General features: G+C 40.0%; 1 protein-coding gene across 2 annotated transcripts in view; it reads left to right on the forward strand.

Moving 5' to 3' along the window:
- BDP1 (BDP1 general transcription factor IIIB subunit) overlaps nt 1-17,305 on the forward strand; it is a 107,944-nt gene that overhangs the window by 29,217 nt on the left and 61,422 nt on the right. For both annotated transcript variants that reach the window (XM_089689013.1, XM_089689014.1), the window contains exons 9-16: nt 3,256-3,396; nt 5,179-5,433; nt 7,534-7,734; nt 8,013-8,175; nt 9,904-10,027; nt 11,435-11,502; nt 13,497-13,722; nt 15,586-15,740. In XM_089689013.1, the coding sequence (XP_089545139.1) occupies nt 3,256-3,396; nt 5,179-5,433; nt 7,534-7,734; nt 8,013-8,175; nt 9,904-10,027; nt 11,435-11,502; nt 13,497-13,722; nt 15,586-15,740 (1,333 nt within the window). The remainder of the gene's footprint in view (nt 1-3,255; nt 3,397-5,178; nt 5,434-7,533; nt 7,735-8,012; nt 8,176-9,903; nt 10,028-11,434; nt 11,503-13,496; nt 13,723-15,585; nt 15,741-17,305) is intronic.

A 17,305-nucleotide genomic window follows, 5' to 3' on the forward strand; every position in this document is an offset into this window, starting at 1 on the left:
ATTGCAGTCATTGTTGCTCTTTCCTTTCCCTTGAAATCAGCTGCTGGGGAGATCAGGTGACTGGACTGGAGGGCTCTGATACTAGGCAAGTATATACATCTTCCTTTTACAGGGTAGGTAGTTTAGGATTTAAAAGGGGGATGGGGCAGATTTAAGTTTCGTTAGCAATAGCTTGGTTTTTGCTTTATTGTGGGTTCAGCAGCCTGATTAGGGGAAGAAGCCGTTAGGTCAGTGGGAAGCTCAGTGTCAGCCATGGGTGGGAAGGGATCAGAAGAGGCAGTTTCAGTACAAGTAGCAGTGCTGAAAGACTCCCCTGGCTGGGAATCAGCAGCTTGTTGTGCTACACAGGAGGCACCAGCAGTATATTGTTGAGGCTCCCTTTTGAACTGTGCCATTCTCTCTTCCATGGTTTTTTTTTTCTGTGTGGCAGATGACCAATTTTTACAATGGTGCTCTGTGCCTAGTTATCCCACTGTCACACAGCACAGAAGGAGGGAGAGTGGCAATGTCAGGGATAGCAGGTTGGGCTGCAGAATGTGTGGATCGGGATGGAGCTCAGCAGTTGGGCTGTTGACATCCAGGCAGTTGGATTACATCCTCACTACTGATTACTTACTTGAGGTGTAGTTGGCTGTGGTCTTTAAGAAGTCACCACATAGTTCGATGACTTCAGAAGAGAAAGGTACAGGCATGGTTCTTCATGTTGAGGACTTATCTTCTGTACTGATTATTCATGGTTTGAGGTTTAGAAAATTAACAAGATCTCAGCTGACAATTATGCAGGCAGCGGAACTGCATGATGTTGGCTGTGCACAGGGACATATAATAAGATAATGAAGACGTTTGATTATTATTATACATGATTTATATAGCGCCAACAATTTGCACAGCGCTAATACAATAGAACTGGAGACAATACAGTTCAATACAAGAGGGAAAGGAGGGCCCTGCTCCTTGGAGCTTACAATCTAGGAATATCCAAAATAAACGGCTCCACTCCAGACCACATCCTCCCCTCCACTCCCATGTGTCCACACAGGAGCACGTTTGTGCTCACAATCCCAAGACAACAATGTTACACAAACGGCACACCATATGTCAAGACTTCTAAACACCTTTATTCAACCACAAATTGCATAACCGCATGCAGAAGGTCTTGTCTAGGGACCACCCCTTATTCACACATTTCACTTTGATAGGCTTGGTCTGAAGGATAAATCCCATATCGATGTGCACTTTGTTACATCGTTATCTTAATTAAGAAAATTTTGTTAGGCTTTTTTTTTTTTTTTTTTTTAAATCTCTTTTTTTTTATTGAACTTTTTTTTTTATTTCACTTTACAAACAGTCCCTAAACAATGGGGTCATAACACAAACAATAAAAATATGAACATTTAAATCATACCAGTGTTACGAACACAACAAATACAGGTATTTAACCACCTCCCGTCCGGCCGTTGTATATATTAAAAAAAAAAATAATAATATAAAAAATGTTTAAAAATTATAATTTTTGGTTATAAACTAATTTGGGTTGTTTTTTTTTTTTTTTTTTTTTTACTAAAAAGATAACGGAATAAATTTTGGCCAACATTTATGATGAAATTTTATAAGAAAAACACTTTTTTTCCAAAACTTTTTTTGGACTTTTTCATTTACATAGCAAAAAAAATAAAAATCCCAGTGGTGAATAAATACCACCAAAATAAAACTTTATCTGTCTCAAAAGAATACAAAAAAAAGTCATATGGGTTCAGTGTTGCATGACCGCGCAATTGTCATTCAAAGTGTGATAGCGCTGAAAATTGGCCTGGACGGGAAGGGGGGGTAAAAGTGTCTGGACTGGAAGTGGGTAAATGCACTTAACTAGCATACTCTGAACCCTTGTTTTACCCATTTATCAGTAACAACTTTAAATTAAGTGTGGAGCATACAATATCACTTGACTATAAACCATTAAATCACCAGTATCCTTTTACCAAGAGCATTAACCATCTTCCATGCATCCTTTTGCTTTTCGACTTCCACATTATCCAATATTTTTGTAATAAAGAAATTAATTCAAAAATTTGTATTTCCTATGCCATACAACCATGAAAAATAAACACAGATACAATGGATCAGATCTGTGGTATACTTCGTTTTTTACTTATTGTGGCCCATGTACCACAGTAAGTATATGAGGTCATTGGTACTGGAGGAAAGCAATATCAAGCCTAGCTTAGTAGTCTGTCAAGAATTAATTGTGTAAGAGCTAACCTTTGGCTCTCCAACCAGTTTTTACAAATTTTTTAAAATTTCATAAGGCAACCCCTGTGCTGGTACACCAATTTTTCTTGCAACAGAGAAGCAATTACCATCGGTTTCCACTGATTGTGCATTGGGGAGCATGTGATATCCAGTGTTGCACTAAAAGTTTCTGTGCTATAAATAAGTGAAGAATAAACATATACGTACGTAAAGTATACTGCTCTTCATCCAGCCAGCACAGTAAACAAAATCTTTGGTTTGGGTCACAAATTGGTATTAACAAAAAAAAATTGTAATAATGGTTTCCAGAATAAATTTCCAGTATCGAATCATTGCACCTGTTTCTATCTCACATCTTGTGCATTAAGGGGAGTCTCTTTTATGCCCACAAAAATTGAGTCTTTAAGGGCTTGACAGTTGTATAGTTGTGCAATATAAATAAGGCCCCATGTGCTCCTGGTATCAAAGCCCTCTAACTTTAAATGTTCAGGGTAGTTAAAGTTATGGATAAACCTAATATAATTAGTATAGTCAAAATATTTAGGTGTCACCCAAAAATAAGGCATTCAAGGATAAATTCACCTTTAAGTAAAAATAATAAATGCACCTTTTTTGCAGGTACAAAAATGTGCCATTTATTATTTTTGTCTGCAGGAGCCTTTAAAGCATTGCACCAGCGATCATCAGAGCCCCCCCCCCCCCCCACTAGCTGTCAAAGCGGGGATCGGGGGGTCAGATCGTAACATGTTACCCCCTGAATACAACAGGTGAACTTATTATTTAAGTATTGTCTGCACATAGAACTATTTTCTCTTCAGACTCTTCTCTTTAAAAACCTACTATAGTAGGGCGTTTCTCAATTGCCAGGGGGGACCTCAGCCCTACATGCATCACCAAAACGTTACTGTCTTGCTTAGTGCAGAAATTTCCATAGATTGTTTTGAAATCTTGTGTTTTAGTATTCAATCCAAAGGTTTATTTGTTTGTATGCTTTTCTGTTGCCAGAAGAGAGGAAGGCTTTTGACTTGGTATTTTTTAGTATGCGTCTTGAAAAAGCTCTTGAGACAGCAAAGAGGAAACGGTCAGCACCAAAAGTCAGGCTGCCACGTGAGAAAAAGGCAGCAAAGCAACGCAAGAAACATAGAGGTAATATGTAAATCTTAATGATTAAAAAGTGCTAAGGTACCATTAGACTGAATGAAGATTGTCAAATCTGCGTGTCATTAAACAGTTTACAAGGGGATGTTTCTTTTCTGTCCTTCAACACTAGTACACTTGTGGGCATTCTCATTAAAGCATGTCAATATAATGGAGATTTGGTTTTCTAGAAGATGCTGGAGTTTTAAAGCGAAAAAATTATATTGTATCTTACTAATTCTTGTGGTGGCTGCATTAGTTTAATTTTTAGGCTTTTTACCTATAGTTTCACCTGGTGATTTTACCAGTAAATCTATTTTTTTAACTTTCTTTGAAGTGGAACTAAAGTCACAGATACTCGTTTTTCCAACGGTCCCTCTGGCGTCTTCTCCTGTATGCTGGTTTTTTGGCCTCTTCATTGGCTGGTGGGGCATGACATCACTTCTGCATATACATAGGAGCTAGTCATGCAGCACACAGGATCAGGTAGACCCCTGTAAGCTGAGCTGTGCATGCGCAGCTCAGCTTACATTCTAGGGCTCTCTGTGATCAAGCAGGTAAGCATAGTTTATTGCAGAAGAGAAATTGCATGTCTCTTCTGCAATAAAAAACTGCCTGCTCACAGTGAGTTACATGGGAACTTAAGTTCCACTTTAACAGACCAAGCTGTCCAGCATATGTGGCAGTTAGTGTTGAGATATACTATTTACCACGGACACCTTCCTTCCCCTTACTAAATTCTATCTAGTCAGTTAGGTTTGGATTTTTTGTTTTGTACACCTCTGTCCTGATTCTGGGTTTTTCAGATGTTGCCATTACTATCACTGTTGGTGACCTAATGAGACTGAATGCCATGCTACAGCCCTATATGCCAACGAATTAGCAATGTGTGTGGTCTTAAAATATATGGGGGGGGGGATTGGAACTGGAATTCAGCTTTGATGCTAGTCAAGTCCAGTTCTTGGCGAAGTGAGCCGGAAGTTTGGCACCCTTCTTCCTCCCGCAGTCTCCTGGGAACCTTCAGAGGTCCCAGAAGACTGCTGGACCAATGAGAATGCGCGACTTGCACATGCGCAGTGGGCACCCGGCCGCAAGCTGTCGCATGTTGTCACAGCCTGGTGCCCACAGTTGTGATGCCGGGGAGAGAAGACATAGAGAAGGGACGGCGCAGGTGAGCACATCGCTGGACCCTGGGACAGGTGAGTGCGTTTAGTAAAAGTCAGCAGCTACAGTTTTTGTAGCTGCTGATTTTCAATAAACACAAAAATGACTGGAACTCTGCTTTAAACTGCATTGTGTTAAAAAAAAAAAAAGTGTGTGTGTTCACCTGTGTATTGAGCTGGAACACACAAAGGTGGAAGAGGGCACTCAAATCTCCCAGATGAATAGGGACAGAGTCCTGGACTTTTACATCCTGAAAAACTTGCTGTTAGTGTCCAAAATGTAAGAATCCAGACAATGTCATGCTTTTGTGCGTTTTGTGCTACATAAAACATTTTCTCATAGAAACAAACTCAAGAGCTTATGTCTTGTTTGCCGTGATAAATAAAAGAAGTTTTTTGCAGCCTAGTTATGTGGGAAGTCTTCAGAATAAATAGCATGATATTGTGGTTGAAATGAGACCTACTCAGCACCTGGTATCTGCAGAAAAATGAATGTGCATTGTCTCACCTGCTGAGGTGTAACTTTCTTCTTATTGGATATTTGAAACCAGGAGCAGTCCGTTTGTCAATTAATCTGTGCAGACTTTCAAAGTTACTTGCACTGAAAAGTATGAATTCATATCTGCAGATAAAGGTTCAGCAGAACAAGTTCTTAGTGATGAAGAGAAGGCCATGCTGTCACATGATGAAGAAGCTGATACAAGGACAGAAGAGAAAGAGAACAAAAGCTCCGTGAGTGTTAAAGATTGCTTGTTGCCATCAGACAATGTCCCTGGGAAAAAGACGAGGAACCGAAAGAAAAAAGACACTAAAGGACCAGAAGAGGAAATATACGAGTCCTCACCTGAAGATACCAAAATATTGCCAAAGAAGCCCAGGAAAAGTGAGCGCTATTCTGTTCTGTCTTGATAATTTTGTATTTAAAAAACAAGAAAACTTGCTGCTGAGAGTAGACTACCCAACTAGTCCTGCTATTGATGCAGACGTTTTGGATTATAATCCAACTGTTTGATAACTAGCATGTATGAGACCGGTAATATATATGTTGAAATAAAAATATGCCTGTGCTGAACTGTAGGAGTGGAGTGAATATCAAACGAGAGGTATACAGCTCTGAAACCCTGTTAATAAGTATTTTAAAAGATTAATTCATTTTCAGCAGATTGGGAGATTGTGTGACTGTTGGAATTATGCAAATTATTTTTAGATACATGCTTTGTCTGTGAGTGTTTTTCACTCCTTTCAATAAACCTTGGATAATGCACTAGGTGTGTGCGCCACCTGTTTATTCTCTATCTAGTGGCTGATCTCCCTGTCTGAGGAGGGCTGCACCCCTGAAGCATTTCCTTTGGTTGTCGCTGTCCTGGTCCCCTTGGCTTCCCTTTTGGCTGTGCGTATCCTGAGGCGCTGGAGAGTACATACGATATCTGATTTGGGACTTTTAATGTTCTTTTTGAGGACAAATCTCTCCAGTGGGGTCAAAGGCCAAAATAAAAACCTGAGGAAAAGTTTAACTTTTCTACAATTCAAAACCTAATGCCTATAATTCTTTTCTGTTTTGGATAAAGAGAGCCTCACATGATTTCCAATCCTAGGCCACGTGGAAGTATATCCGTTAAAGTAACCTAAACAATTTGCAGTGGAGAGTTTGTGCCAGAGGCTGTGGACCCACCTCTGCTACAGCTGCTGAAGTCACAGCTGAACTATGATACACTGTATGGATGGTAGTAATTAGTCACATTCATCTGGACTTGTGTAATGTTAAAAATATTTTGCCACCTATCCTAGTAAATTCCTTAGTGCAGACGAGCATCAGGAATAAACTTCATAGCATAATATTGGATTATGGAAGTAGAACAGGGTGGTTGCGCAAGCTTTCATACCTTTCATCTGTCGTGATAGGTACCGTATCGATTTTATTAGGGTGATGGGGTTTCCTGTGTATCCAGAAATACTGGGCCATGTTCCAAACACTCATGTGAGCTGAGGAAGTGACTTGGATATGTTGTAAATGTCTGCAACATTACAGGACAATTCCAGTTAAAGTTCATAACTTCTACTAACTATACCATGGCCTGGATAAATGGGATCCTTCACAAATGTGCATTTTTTTTGTTTCTCCGTAGTCTAAGAACTTGAGCTTAAAGCCTGACTCCAGGATTCATTTAAACATTTTATTTTCTTTCACATGTGGATGCTGTAAGTGCAGTATAAACTGTATGTAGCCTCAGCTGTATACGGTATACAATGAATTCAGTAATTCACAGGAAACTTAGTATGCAAGGTTTCTTCTGATTGGCTGAAGTGGAGAGGCGGGCAGACGATGTCATAATCTCCACCTCAACCATTCAGAGGAAGCCTTGTATTCATTCATAAAATACAAGGCTTTCTGTGAATGTCTGAGCAGCGCTCAGCCTGACTCGATTTTCTTCCAGGAATAGGAAAGGAAGTTCCTGTGTTGCTGCCAGAAGAGAGTGCTGTATACTGTATGTAGCTGATGGTACATACACTTTATACAGCGCTAATAAGGTCTGCATGTATTAGTGAAGGAAAAAATTAATTTGGACCAGCTAGGCCCAAACAAAATTTTTAAAGTTAAATAAAACCTGGAGTTGGATTTTGAGTGTGAATCCTTGCTATATTTGTGTGGTGGCTGATTTCAGGCCATGTGCTCTTCGTGTTCTATTTACTACACACACACGCCAAGGAAACTATACATTTTTATCTTTATAGGATGCTTGATAATGTGTTTTACAGTTTTTCAAACCAGGGTAAGGTCCACAAAATGGTTAGTGATCTTGAATTAACAGCCCTAATAGCATAGGATGAACTGTAGACGTCTTCTTCTGTTTTTATTGTCATTAAGTGTAAATGCAAGGTTGAAGAATCTTTGATAGTCAGAAGATATCTGGTTATTTTACCTGTTCTGTATGTGAGTGAGCCATTTCATTGTGTTGATTCTCTTTGTATCTCGGTAATACAGAAAAAGCTGCTGACCAAGTTAAAGACTCTGAGTTAGTGAACGACAAGAACCTCGAAGATGTTCAGGCAGCTCCAGACACTGGGCGAGAGAAGAATAAAAAATTGCATAAAAAAAGACCTACTGCTAAAGAAGAGGAAAACACTGAAGATGATGACGTTATTGATGTGCCAAGTCCTCAGAAGGATGGCATTGATGAAAAATGTAAGGCCAGGATAAAACACAGATAAACGTCTTTTAACATAAGGTGCTGGTGGGGATAACTCATGGTTGCTGTTAGCTGCTTGTGTCCTATACAATGCAATTTATTTTTCCTGCTTAGCACTTCAACAAGGGAGGGTTTGGTTTTTTGCTGAAATTTTCTTGGGATGGTAATTTTTAGAAGCATAGCAGAGTTTTTGTTTGTTGTAGTTTCTGAAATTTCGTACATTAAGTTGATGTTCAAATAATGTAATTTTTTTTATCTTACATTTCTTTAATAGCTGAAGGCTCTGCTTTACCAGATGATGCCGACCCACTGATGTGCATCGAATCTGGAGAACCTAGCTTCACGCAGTCTGAGGTTCTTACATGTGCAGAAGAGTCATCACTGATTCTCTTTACTGAAGAAAGCGAGTGCTTTTCAGAGCCTGATGACATATCTAGGTTTGTTTCATATGTAATTTCACAGAAGTACTTTTTGTAGCTAATGGTAGGTTGCAATATGGAGAGCCCGATAATCATGTTTGCTGTTAGGGTACAAAGCTCTGACACTCCCACTAACCTTGATGTACTTCTCTTATTTTTGTTTTACAAATATGTTTTAAAGTGAACATTTATTTAAGCTGTGTTTAAAACTTTAGTCAGCGCAAAAAAAAAAAAAAAAAAAAGAAAAAGAAAAATAATGTTTTTTAACCACTTCAAGTCCGGGCACTTTTACCCCCTTCCTGTCCAGGCCAATCTTCAGCTTTCAGCGCTATCACACTTTGAATGACAATTGCGTGGTCATGCAACACCGTACCCATATGAATTTTTTAGCATTTTTTTGAGACGGATAAAACTTTATTTTGGTGGTATTTATTTTTATTCACCACTGGGATTTTTATTTTTTTTGCTATGTAAATGAAAAAGTCCAAACATTTTTGAAAAAAATGTTTTTCTTATAAAATTTTGCAAATAAATATTTCATCATAAATCCTGGCCAAAATGTATTGTTATCTTTTTAGTAAAAAAAAATAACCCAAATTAGTTTATAACCAAAAATTATAATTTTTAAACATTTGTTTTACATTTTTATTTTATTTTTTTATATTATTGTTTGTTTTTTTTTTTTTTTAATATACGGTCACCCTAGCAGTACAGTGTCACCATGGTGACACTACTACTTGTTGGGAGTGATGGAAGATTTTTTTTTTTTTTACTTACACTGATTGCTTTTACACCCATAAAGGCTGTAAAAGCAATCATTTCTCCTTCTCTCTGGCTGCATTCTTGCAGCCATTGAGAACTACTGTGTGAGCTGTGATTGGTCACAGCTTGTCACATGGTACAAGGCTGTTGTGAATAGCCTTGTACCATGTGACCTCTGTGATCATTCACAGATTTCACACGTAGTAAGCAATGATGTCAGAAGTGACATTTTGCTTACTACTCTGCATGTGATCACTGATTGGTCTTCTTGTGGCCAATCTGACGATATGTCCGGTTTTTATGTAAGTCTCTCATATTCCAAGATATGAGACATAGGGGAAAAATGGATTTTAACAAAGGTTATCTGGTCGTGTTTCCTTGAAATGTTCTTTGAACTCCTGGGAAAGCTTGCCTTATCTTATACGAGGTGTTACATTTTGCAGGTTCTTTGGACAACGAGGCCCCGGCTCCCTTGGGGGTCCTATAGCTCATAGCCCCCCTGCTGGCTCTGGCCTGTGACACTTTTAACACACACACACGCTGCCATATGTCCCTGTGCCTCTCAGAGAGGGAGGGGGGAAGAATGAGGGAATAACATGGATACTCTTAACAAAATGGATGCTGCATCCTTCACTGTGTGTATGCTGGTTACAGCCCCTGCACTGCCACTGCCCGGCCGTTTATATACAACGGCCGGACGGGAGGTGGTTAAGGAGAAAGCTTCTCCTCTTTGACAGTCTTACTGCTGCCTCCTCATGGACTTGTAGCATGTATTTACAAGGGACAGTGATCTACTGAGAAGGAGATTAGTGTGAAAGGGTGCTAAAATAGACATGGAAACAATTCGATATATCACTTTTAAGAGAAAGGCGAAGAGGATTATGATTGCCAGAAAACCTACGGTTCAGGCCTCTTTTGACAGATCTAACTGAGCAATTGAAAATGACTAGCAGGTGCTGTATTTCATTTTTCTTTTGTATTTAGTTTACAGGAAAGTCTTAGTGTGATACCTGGCTCACAGACATTGGAAGATCATAATGGATCCCTTGAGAATATTCCAATAGAGACCAGTCAAGAGGATTCTGTCTTTGAAACTAGTTGTCACGTGGTATGTTAACTCATGTAGTAAATTATAGCTGAACTCCAGGACAAGTAAAAATCCTACCCAGCAGTGTGGCTGTACCCACAAGGCATGGGTTAAATGCACGTGTCTGTCCAGGGGACTGGGAAAAGCTATTTTACTTACCAGATTCTCTGCTCCAGCAGACTTCTCTGTGTTTCTAGACTGATCCGCACAGCCTCTTTTCCTCTGCATTCCTGTGATCTAAGGTTCTCTGATGTCATCAAGACTGATGCAGGACCCACAGCCTTGCATTGAACTTGAAAATGCTGAGAAACAGTGCACCACCGGAGTGTGGAGGAGAGCTGTGTGCTGGAAAAGCAGAAGATTGGATAAAAGTGCTTTTCCGATCCACTAGACTGAAACCAGCATTAACCCTTGTAGTGCAGGCACAGTCCTGTCCACTGGAAGGGAGGATTTTTACTTTTTCCAGAGTTGGGCTTTATCTAACCTTGTTTATTATCAAGAATTTTTCAGCATAGACATTTCTGACAACTTTACAGTGCCAGTGTAGCTTTTCCATGCATGGTTAAAGCCGACCTTACATGGATCTAAATTTGGCCGGTTCAGAAGGGAATGGCTGAATTTCAATCCATGTATGGGCACCCTGGTTGCTCTATCGTTCGACTTTTGTACAACCAGCCTTTCGGGTTTTACCCAAATGATCAGAACAAAATAAAATTACATAAGCTATGGCCTGCCTTAGGGTGATCCTGATGCCAAATACATGAGAGATTCCCAGTGATTAGATGTGGGAGGCAGCCCCTTTGAAAGCAATGGGTGGCTTCCAGCTCCAGCACCTATTTGTGGCCACTTTCATGTAATCTCTCATGTAGAGATCGAATGCAAGTGATCGACCCTGGATTCGAGATGCCTGTGTCCAGGGCCGATCATTCGCGAGATTTGCTGCGGGAACAATTGGCACCCATTATTTTTTGAAATGGGCTGCCTCATGGAGCTATCACCAGGCTCCCCCCACTGGGGTTTTTGCATGTAATTGGCATCGGTACATTTGCAGATGTGAATGCACCCTTACAAAAAAGTATGTAAAATTATTTTAAAAATTCACATTCACCTTGCTGTGGTCACATTAAATTGGATTAAAAGTAATTTTTTCCTGTGGTTACTGAATTTCCGCTTTTGGAGAGGGGATGCCACTGTACTAAGAAAACGGTATATTTGGGGAGGTCAGTAGATGCCTCCCCAAATATACCAGAAATGCTTTAACAACTAAATGATGGCACAGGGAACATGATTTTACTCCAGTCCATCTTACATTTGGGTCTTATTGCTAAAATAATTTGCAAATAGGGGATGATTTGGATAAGTATGGGATGTCCTAGTTCTGCTTGTCATTTTTCTATCAAATATTTTGTATGTTTGATTTTTTTTTAGACTTCTGCCAGTCATAAACAAGTACCTCTTGAAGAAGACATGACTAAGGACAGTCACACAGGGACTGAGTAAGTTACATAGTTAGTCTGGATGAAAAAAGTCCATCCAGTTCAACCATTAAAAAAAAAAGAAAAAAGTTATAATCCTACACCCACAGTTGATCCAGAGGAAGGCAAAAAAAATTCCCAGCAAAGCATGATCCAATTTGCTCCTGCAGGAGAGGCAATCGGATATTCCCTGGAACAACTTTATCTATAAATGTTAGTATCCAGTTATATTCTGTGTATTCAAGAAAGAATCCAGGCCTTTTTTAAAGCAATCCACTGAGCTGGCCAGAACCAACTCTTGAGGGAGTCTATTCCATGTTTTCACAGCTCTTACTGTGAAGAAACCTTTCCATGTTTAGAGATTCAATTTCTTTTCCTCCAGAGATAAAAAGTGCCCCCTTGTCCTCTGTGATGACCTCAAGGCGAATAACTCTACACCAAGTTCACTATATGAACCACTGATGTGTTGATCATATCCCCCCTTAATCTCCTCTTCTCAAGAGCGAATAAATTCAGTTCCTCTAATCTTTCCTCATAGCTGATCTCCTCCATGCCTCTTGCTAGTTTAGTTGCCCTTCTCTGTACTTTCTCCAGTTCCCCAATGTTCTTTTTGTGAATTGGTGCCCAAAACTGAACTGCATATTCCAGATGAGGTCTTACTAATGATTTCTACCGGGGTAATATGATATCTCTCTCTCTGGAGTCTATACTTCTTTTAATAGAATATTTCTCACTTTACTAACCGCAGCTTGGCATTGCATGCCATTATTAAGCTTGTGATCTACCAGAACCCCCAGATCCTTCTCCTCCATTGATTCCCCCAGTTGTACCCCCCCAGTATGCATGATGCATGCATATTCTTAGCCCCCAAGTGCATAACCTAATATTTATCAACATTAAACCTCATTTGCCACATAATTGCCCAATTAAACAGTGCATTGAGGTCGGCTTGTAAGTTGGAGACATCCTGTAAGGACGTTATTCCACTGCACAGCTTGGTGTCATCTGCAAAGACTGAAATGGGATTTATAATCCCAGACCCTATATAGTTTATAAATATATTAAAAAGTAAGGGTCCCAACACTGAACCTTGGGGTACACCACCGACAACCCTAGACCATTCAGAGTATGAATCATTAACCACTACTCTATGAATACGATCTTTTAGCCAGTTTTCTATCCATTTACATACAGATTTTTCCAAGCCCGTAGACTTTACCTTACAAATTAGCCATGTCAATTTCCGGGTAGTTGAAATCCCCCATTATTATCACTGTCCCAGCCCTTGCAGCCCTTTTGGTCTGTGCAAGGAGCTGAGTCTCCACCTCCTCATTAGCACTGGGAGGCATAGAACAAACCCCAATGATTACCTTTGTAGTACGCACCCTCATGTGCAGTTCACCCATATTGCTTCAGCCTTATCACACTACATCAACTAGGTCCTCTTTCACACTCGCTCTGAGATCACTTCTCAGAGACAGACACCACCACTTTTCCTATTTACTCTGTCTCTCCGAAAGAGAACATAGCCAGGAATATTATTGGCCCAGTCATGTGAAGAATGAGCCAAGATTCAGCAATACCAATTAAATCATAGTTCTCTTGATGCACCAAAGCTTTCAACTCCCCTATTTTGCTTGTCAGACTTTGACATTGGTGAACAAACCCTTTAATCGATTGACACCTTGTGCACACGTATTTTGCATATTTTTAATTTTCATACAAATGGCACCAATTCCACTGGTTGTTTTTAACATGCAAACCTTCTTATCTGTCATTGTCCTCCCCCAATCTTTCTCCATTCCACCCAGCAATAAGTACTGACCCCTGTCTGATCTGTCTGCCCCATTATAATTTAATTCTCCCTCCCCCGTTGATCCTAGTTTAAATACTCCTCCAGCCTTCCATAAACCTCTCCCCTAGCACTTAATTGATTTTATCTTCTTCTTAGAGTATTTTGCTTTTTTAATAGGCCAGAGTTAATTGTATTTTCCTTATTAACACTTTTATTCTAGCGTTGGAGGATCTACTGAGTCACAGAAAGAATCTCTGTTTAGACCTGCAGCTCTCACAAGAAGTAGATTCCAGAGGCCAAGGCCTAACGTACCAATGCAGACATTGGCCAGACAGGAAAAAGTTTTGGTTCCGGAGAGAGATGACATTACTGAGGAAAGAAATGAGCTCACTGCTGATATTTCTTCATCACAGAGCCATCAGAAGGACAAACGTATAACTGAAAATGTAAGGAAACGCTTTGTTAATGGTTTAAAATGGCCCTAATACCTTGTTTTAGTTTGTAACCCTTAAAGTATATTTAACCTAAAAATATGCCTTTTGTTCATGAAAAAAAGGCTGATATTTATCTTAATCGTACAGTACAGGACACAGGCAAATTATTCATACACTATGGGTTAAAGGCACATACCTTCAGGTAACTGGACACTGGCAAGCTTTTGAAGATACGCCTCCCCTATAACCCCATCACACTCCGTGAGTCCTCAGTTTTTGTCTGAAAGTGACAAACCTCTTTTCCTTTGCAGAGAAATCATTATCGCTAGTTTACTTTTCTTTATTATTTTCCTAGAATTCTTTAATTGAAACCACATTGTCTTCAAATGTCTACACAGAAGCAGTGTATGCGGATTAATGCAACCTTGGTAAAAGCCTGGGAGTTGTACCTGGACCCCGTGCTGTGGGTACGGTCTGTAATGTTGCTTTGGGCACTGAATCCTGTATGGGGTGCTCATTTTGGCACATGGTACAACACGTTGAGTTAGCAGCAAGCACTTTAATGCTATTTCTGCCTAGAGCCCTTTAAAAGGTACTCTGGTGTTTAATGCCCGAGCTTTTGCCACTTGGACTAATTTCAGGACAGTCTACACTTGGATGACCCCATGCTCCTACCGGACACACTTACCCTGTCTCCCACTCTACTGTTTCAGTACCCCGCATACCCTGACTTGTAGTGACAGTGGAGACTAGGCAGAATTCAAAACAGCAGGCAAATATTCACTCGTGGTATAGCCAAACTATTATTCTTTTTGGGAGTTTAATTATTTCACTCGCCCCTATGTATACAATGGAAACTAGTTTTTGGACTGTATTATTATATCACAGTATATTTATATGTTATATAGTGGTACTAAGGTTTGTTGTACAAGGATGTGGTGAACACAAAATAATATTTTTTCCCATTTTATTTATTTTTCACAGTGTTTTGTTATTTATTGTATTTGTATCTGATGCATGTAAGGTATATGTTATTTTGAGGGAGGATATTGCGCTGGGTATTTTCATATATATTTTGATTTCTTATCTGGGGGATCATTTTTGCCTAGCTGCTTGGGTGTATTACAATTGGAGCAGTAAGATTAGCACAGGGTTATTCTGTATATTGAAGGGAATTTTGACTTGCCTGTCATTTCCATATCTTGGAGTACAGTACAGGGCACATGCCCACCTCCCCTCTCTTCCTTTTGTTACTCTGCATTACTAGTTGGAAAACTTAGGTCTCACAGAGAGGGGTAGGGTTATAAGGATTTGTGTCCAAAAGCTTTGCCAATGTCCAACCACCTGAAGGTTGCAGCCAATAACCTAGGGTCTATGAATATCCAGTCCTGCATCCTGTACTGTAGTCCAGCATAAAGAATTAACAGGCAAGGCAAAATTAATTTTTTGGCTTTAGGTACACATGAACAAAAACCAAAGCTTGGGTAAGATTATCTTCCTAATAATTACTTTGGTGTGCCACTCTAAATATGGCATATATTCAAAACTTCATATAGTAATTTGGATGCATTGCTTATCGGGTTTAGTCTACTTTTCAGAAACCACCAATTGTGCATAACAAGGTTTAGTGTTAATGCTGTAGATATTCAATAAATTCAATAAATGGCTGCTTCAGTTTACTTATTGCATTTAGGCAATTCATATTCATAAACATCCTCATTTATCCACTGAATCCAAAGTGTATACAGACACAAAGGCAGTCACCTTTGCCCCCCTCTTTAATAGCTTGTTTGAAATGAAATTGTGGAAATTCCTGTGTCTTACCAGTTTTAATAACTGTAAAGTTCACACAGAAATTGTGTTTTTGTTATTTAGCCTGAAAGTGAAGAATTGGACTTAACAGGAGCTCCCAGAAAAGATGACATTCCTTCTCATGTTCAGAAAAATTCTTCCTTGGAATGTCCCCAGATACAGCCGGCAGACTCTGATATTGTTCCACCAGAATGTGCAGCAGCGAAAGAAGATCTAAAGTAAGTTTATGAAGCAGCAGTGGCTTTAGTCTTAATTTTAAGTGCATTTCTCCTACATCCACAATTTTCTGCTGTTATAGGCCTGTTTTATACTTTACGTTTTCTGTTCTGCGCTCAACGTGCACCCACTGCTACTACACCAACACTCTCACTTCTGCATCCACTGCCACACACTTCTGTATCTGCTGCCACTGCACTGATTCACCAGCTGCCAGTGTATTAATTTGCACTTATGCATGTGCTCTAACTGCACTGCTGTGATCTTCTGTACCCAATACCACTGCAGCAATGAGCACTTTTGTACCCTTTCCCCTGTTCCCTGTTGCAGAATGGTTCCAGGTATTTTACTCCATCCTGTTTAGTTTCCAAAGCAAAAAGGGACTTTTTGGATCACAAGGTCCCAAATGTCTTAATTCTGGCTCAAAAATGTTGTAATCCACTAGGTCCCTCCTAGCCTCTCTTCATCAGGGAGACTTTCTGGCCTCTGTGGACATCAAGGACAGGTATCAGCATTTCCCCATTTTTCCAGTGCATCATCGATTCATGCACTTTGCTGTGGGTCCTCTGTATTTCCAGTTTGTGGCCTTGCTATTTGGCCTATACTAACCTCTGGCATTCACCAAGGTACTGTCTGTTCTACTATTATTGTGCTATCAGAGCATTCCTATTGTGGGATATCTAGATGATTTCCTGCTGAGGGAATGGAGAGCACAGGTTCTTGTGACTAGTATAGCCCTGACCCTCCTGACCTTGTGGAGTTTTGGATGTATTTTTTAACTTTCACCAATCCATGCTAGATCCACCTCATCACCTGAAATATCTGGGTCTAGTTCTAGACACAGCTCAAGCTTTCGAAGAAGAATCTTCATACTCCATGCTACCAGACCTGGACTCTTCAGACGAGGATTCCCCCCGTCTCTTTGCTTCTGTATTAGAGTTCTGGGACTGACGGTATGCTCCTTCAAGGTAATCCCATTTGCCAAGCTCCACTCCAGTCCCCAAAATAACATCCTATCATCAAGGGACAAGTCAGTAGAATCCCTTGACAGAACAATTTGTCCGGCACCAGGGACCAGGTTGTCCCTGGCTTAATGACTTAGGAATGCTGCTCTAGAGTGTCCTTTCTTCCTGGCCTTTGGAAGATCCTCACAAAGGAAGCAAAACTGTTGGGCTAGAGGACGAGGCCTGGACACTGACTGTGCAGTAGAATTGTACATCAGAGGAATCTTGTTTTTACAGTCGCATTCTGGAATTTTAGGTGGTTTCTCTCTGCAATGATGGACCTGGCTGGAAGGTCATCCGATTCAGATATAGTCAGTTGATGTATGCCAATGCCGTTGCGTTTTCCATAAAGGAGGAATCAGAAGTCTCACTGTGGCAATTGAGTTAGTGGACTCTGATTCCTACACCTGGAGGTGTTCCAGGACCTGTGTTGTTGGTAGTGGATGTTGGATGTGGACTTCTGGCCTCCAGGTTTTAGCAAGAAGTTAGAGGTTTATTCCCAGGTACAGTGATCATCTAGGGAAGCTCTATGGATCAATAAAATATTTTTTCCCTGAAGTTCT

Source organism: Staurois parvus, unplaced genomic scaffold (genome assembly GCF_062004578.1).
Source record: "Staurois parvus isolate SC_StPar_1 unplaced genomic scaffold, SC_StPar_1.0 ptg000466l, whole genome shotgun sequence".
NCBI lineage: Eukaryota > Metazoa > Chordata > Amphibia > Anura > Ranidae > Staurois > Staurois parvus.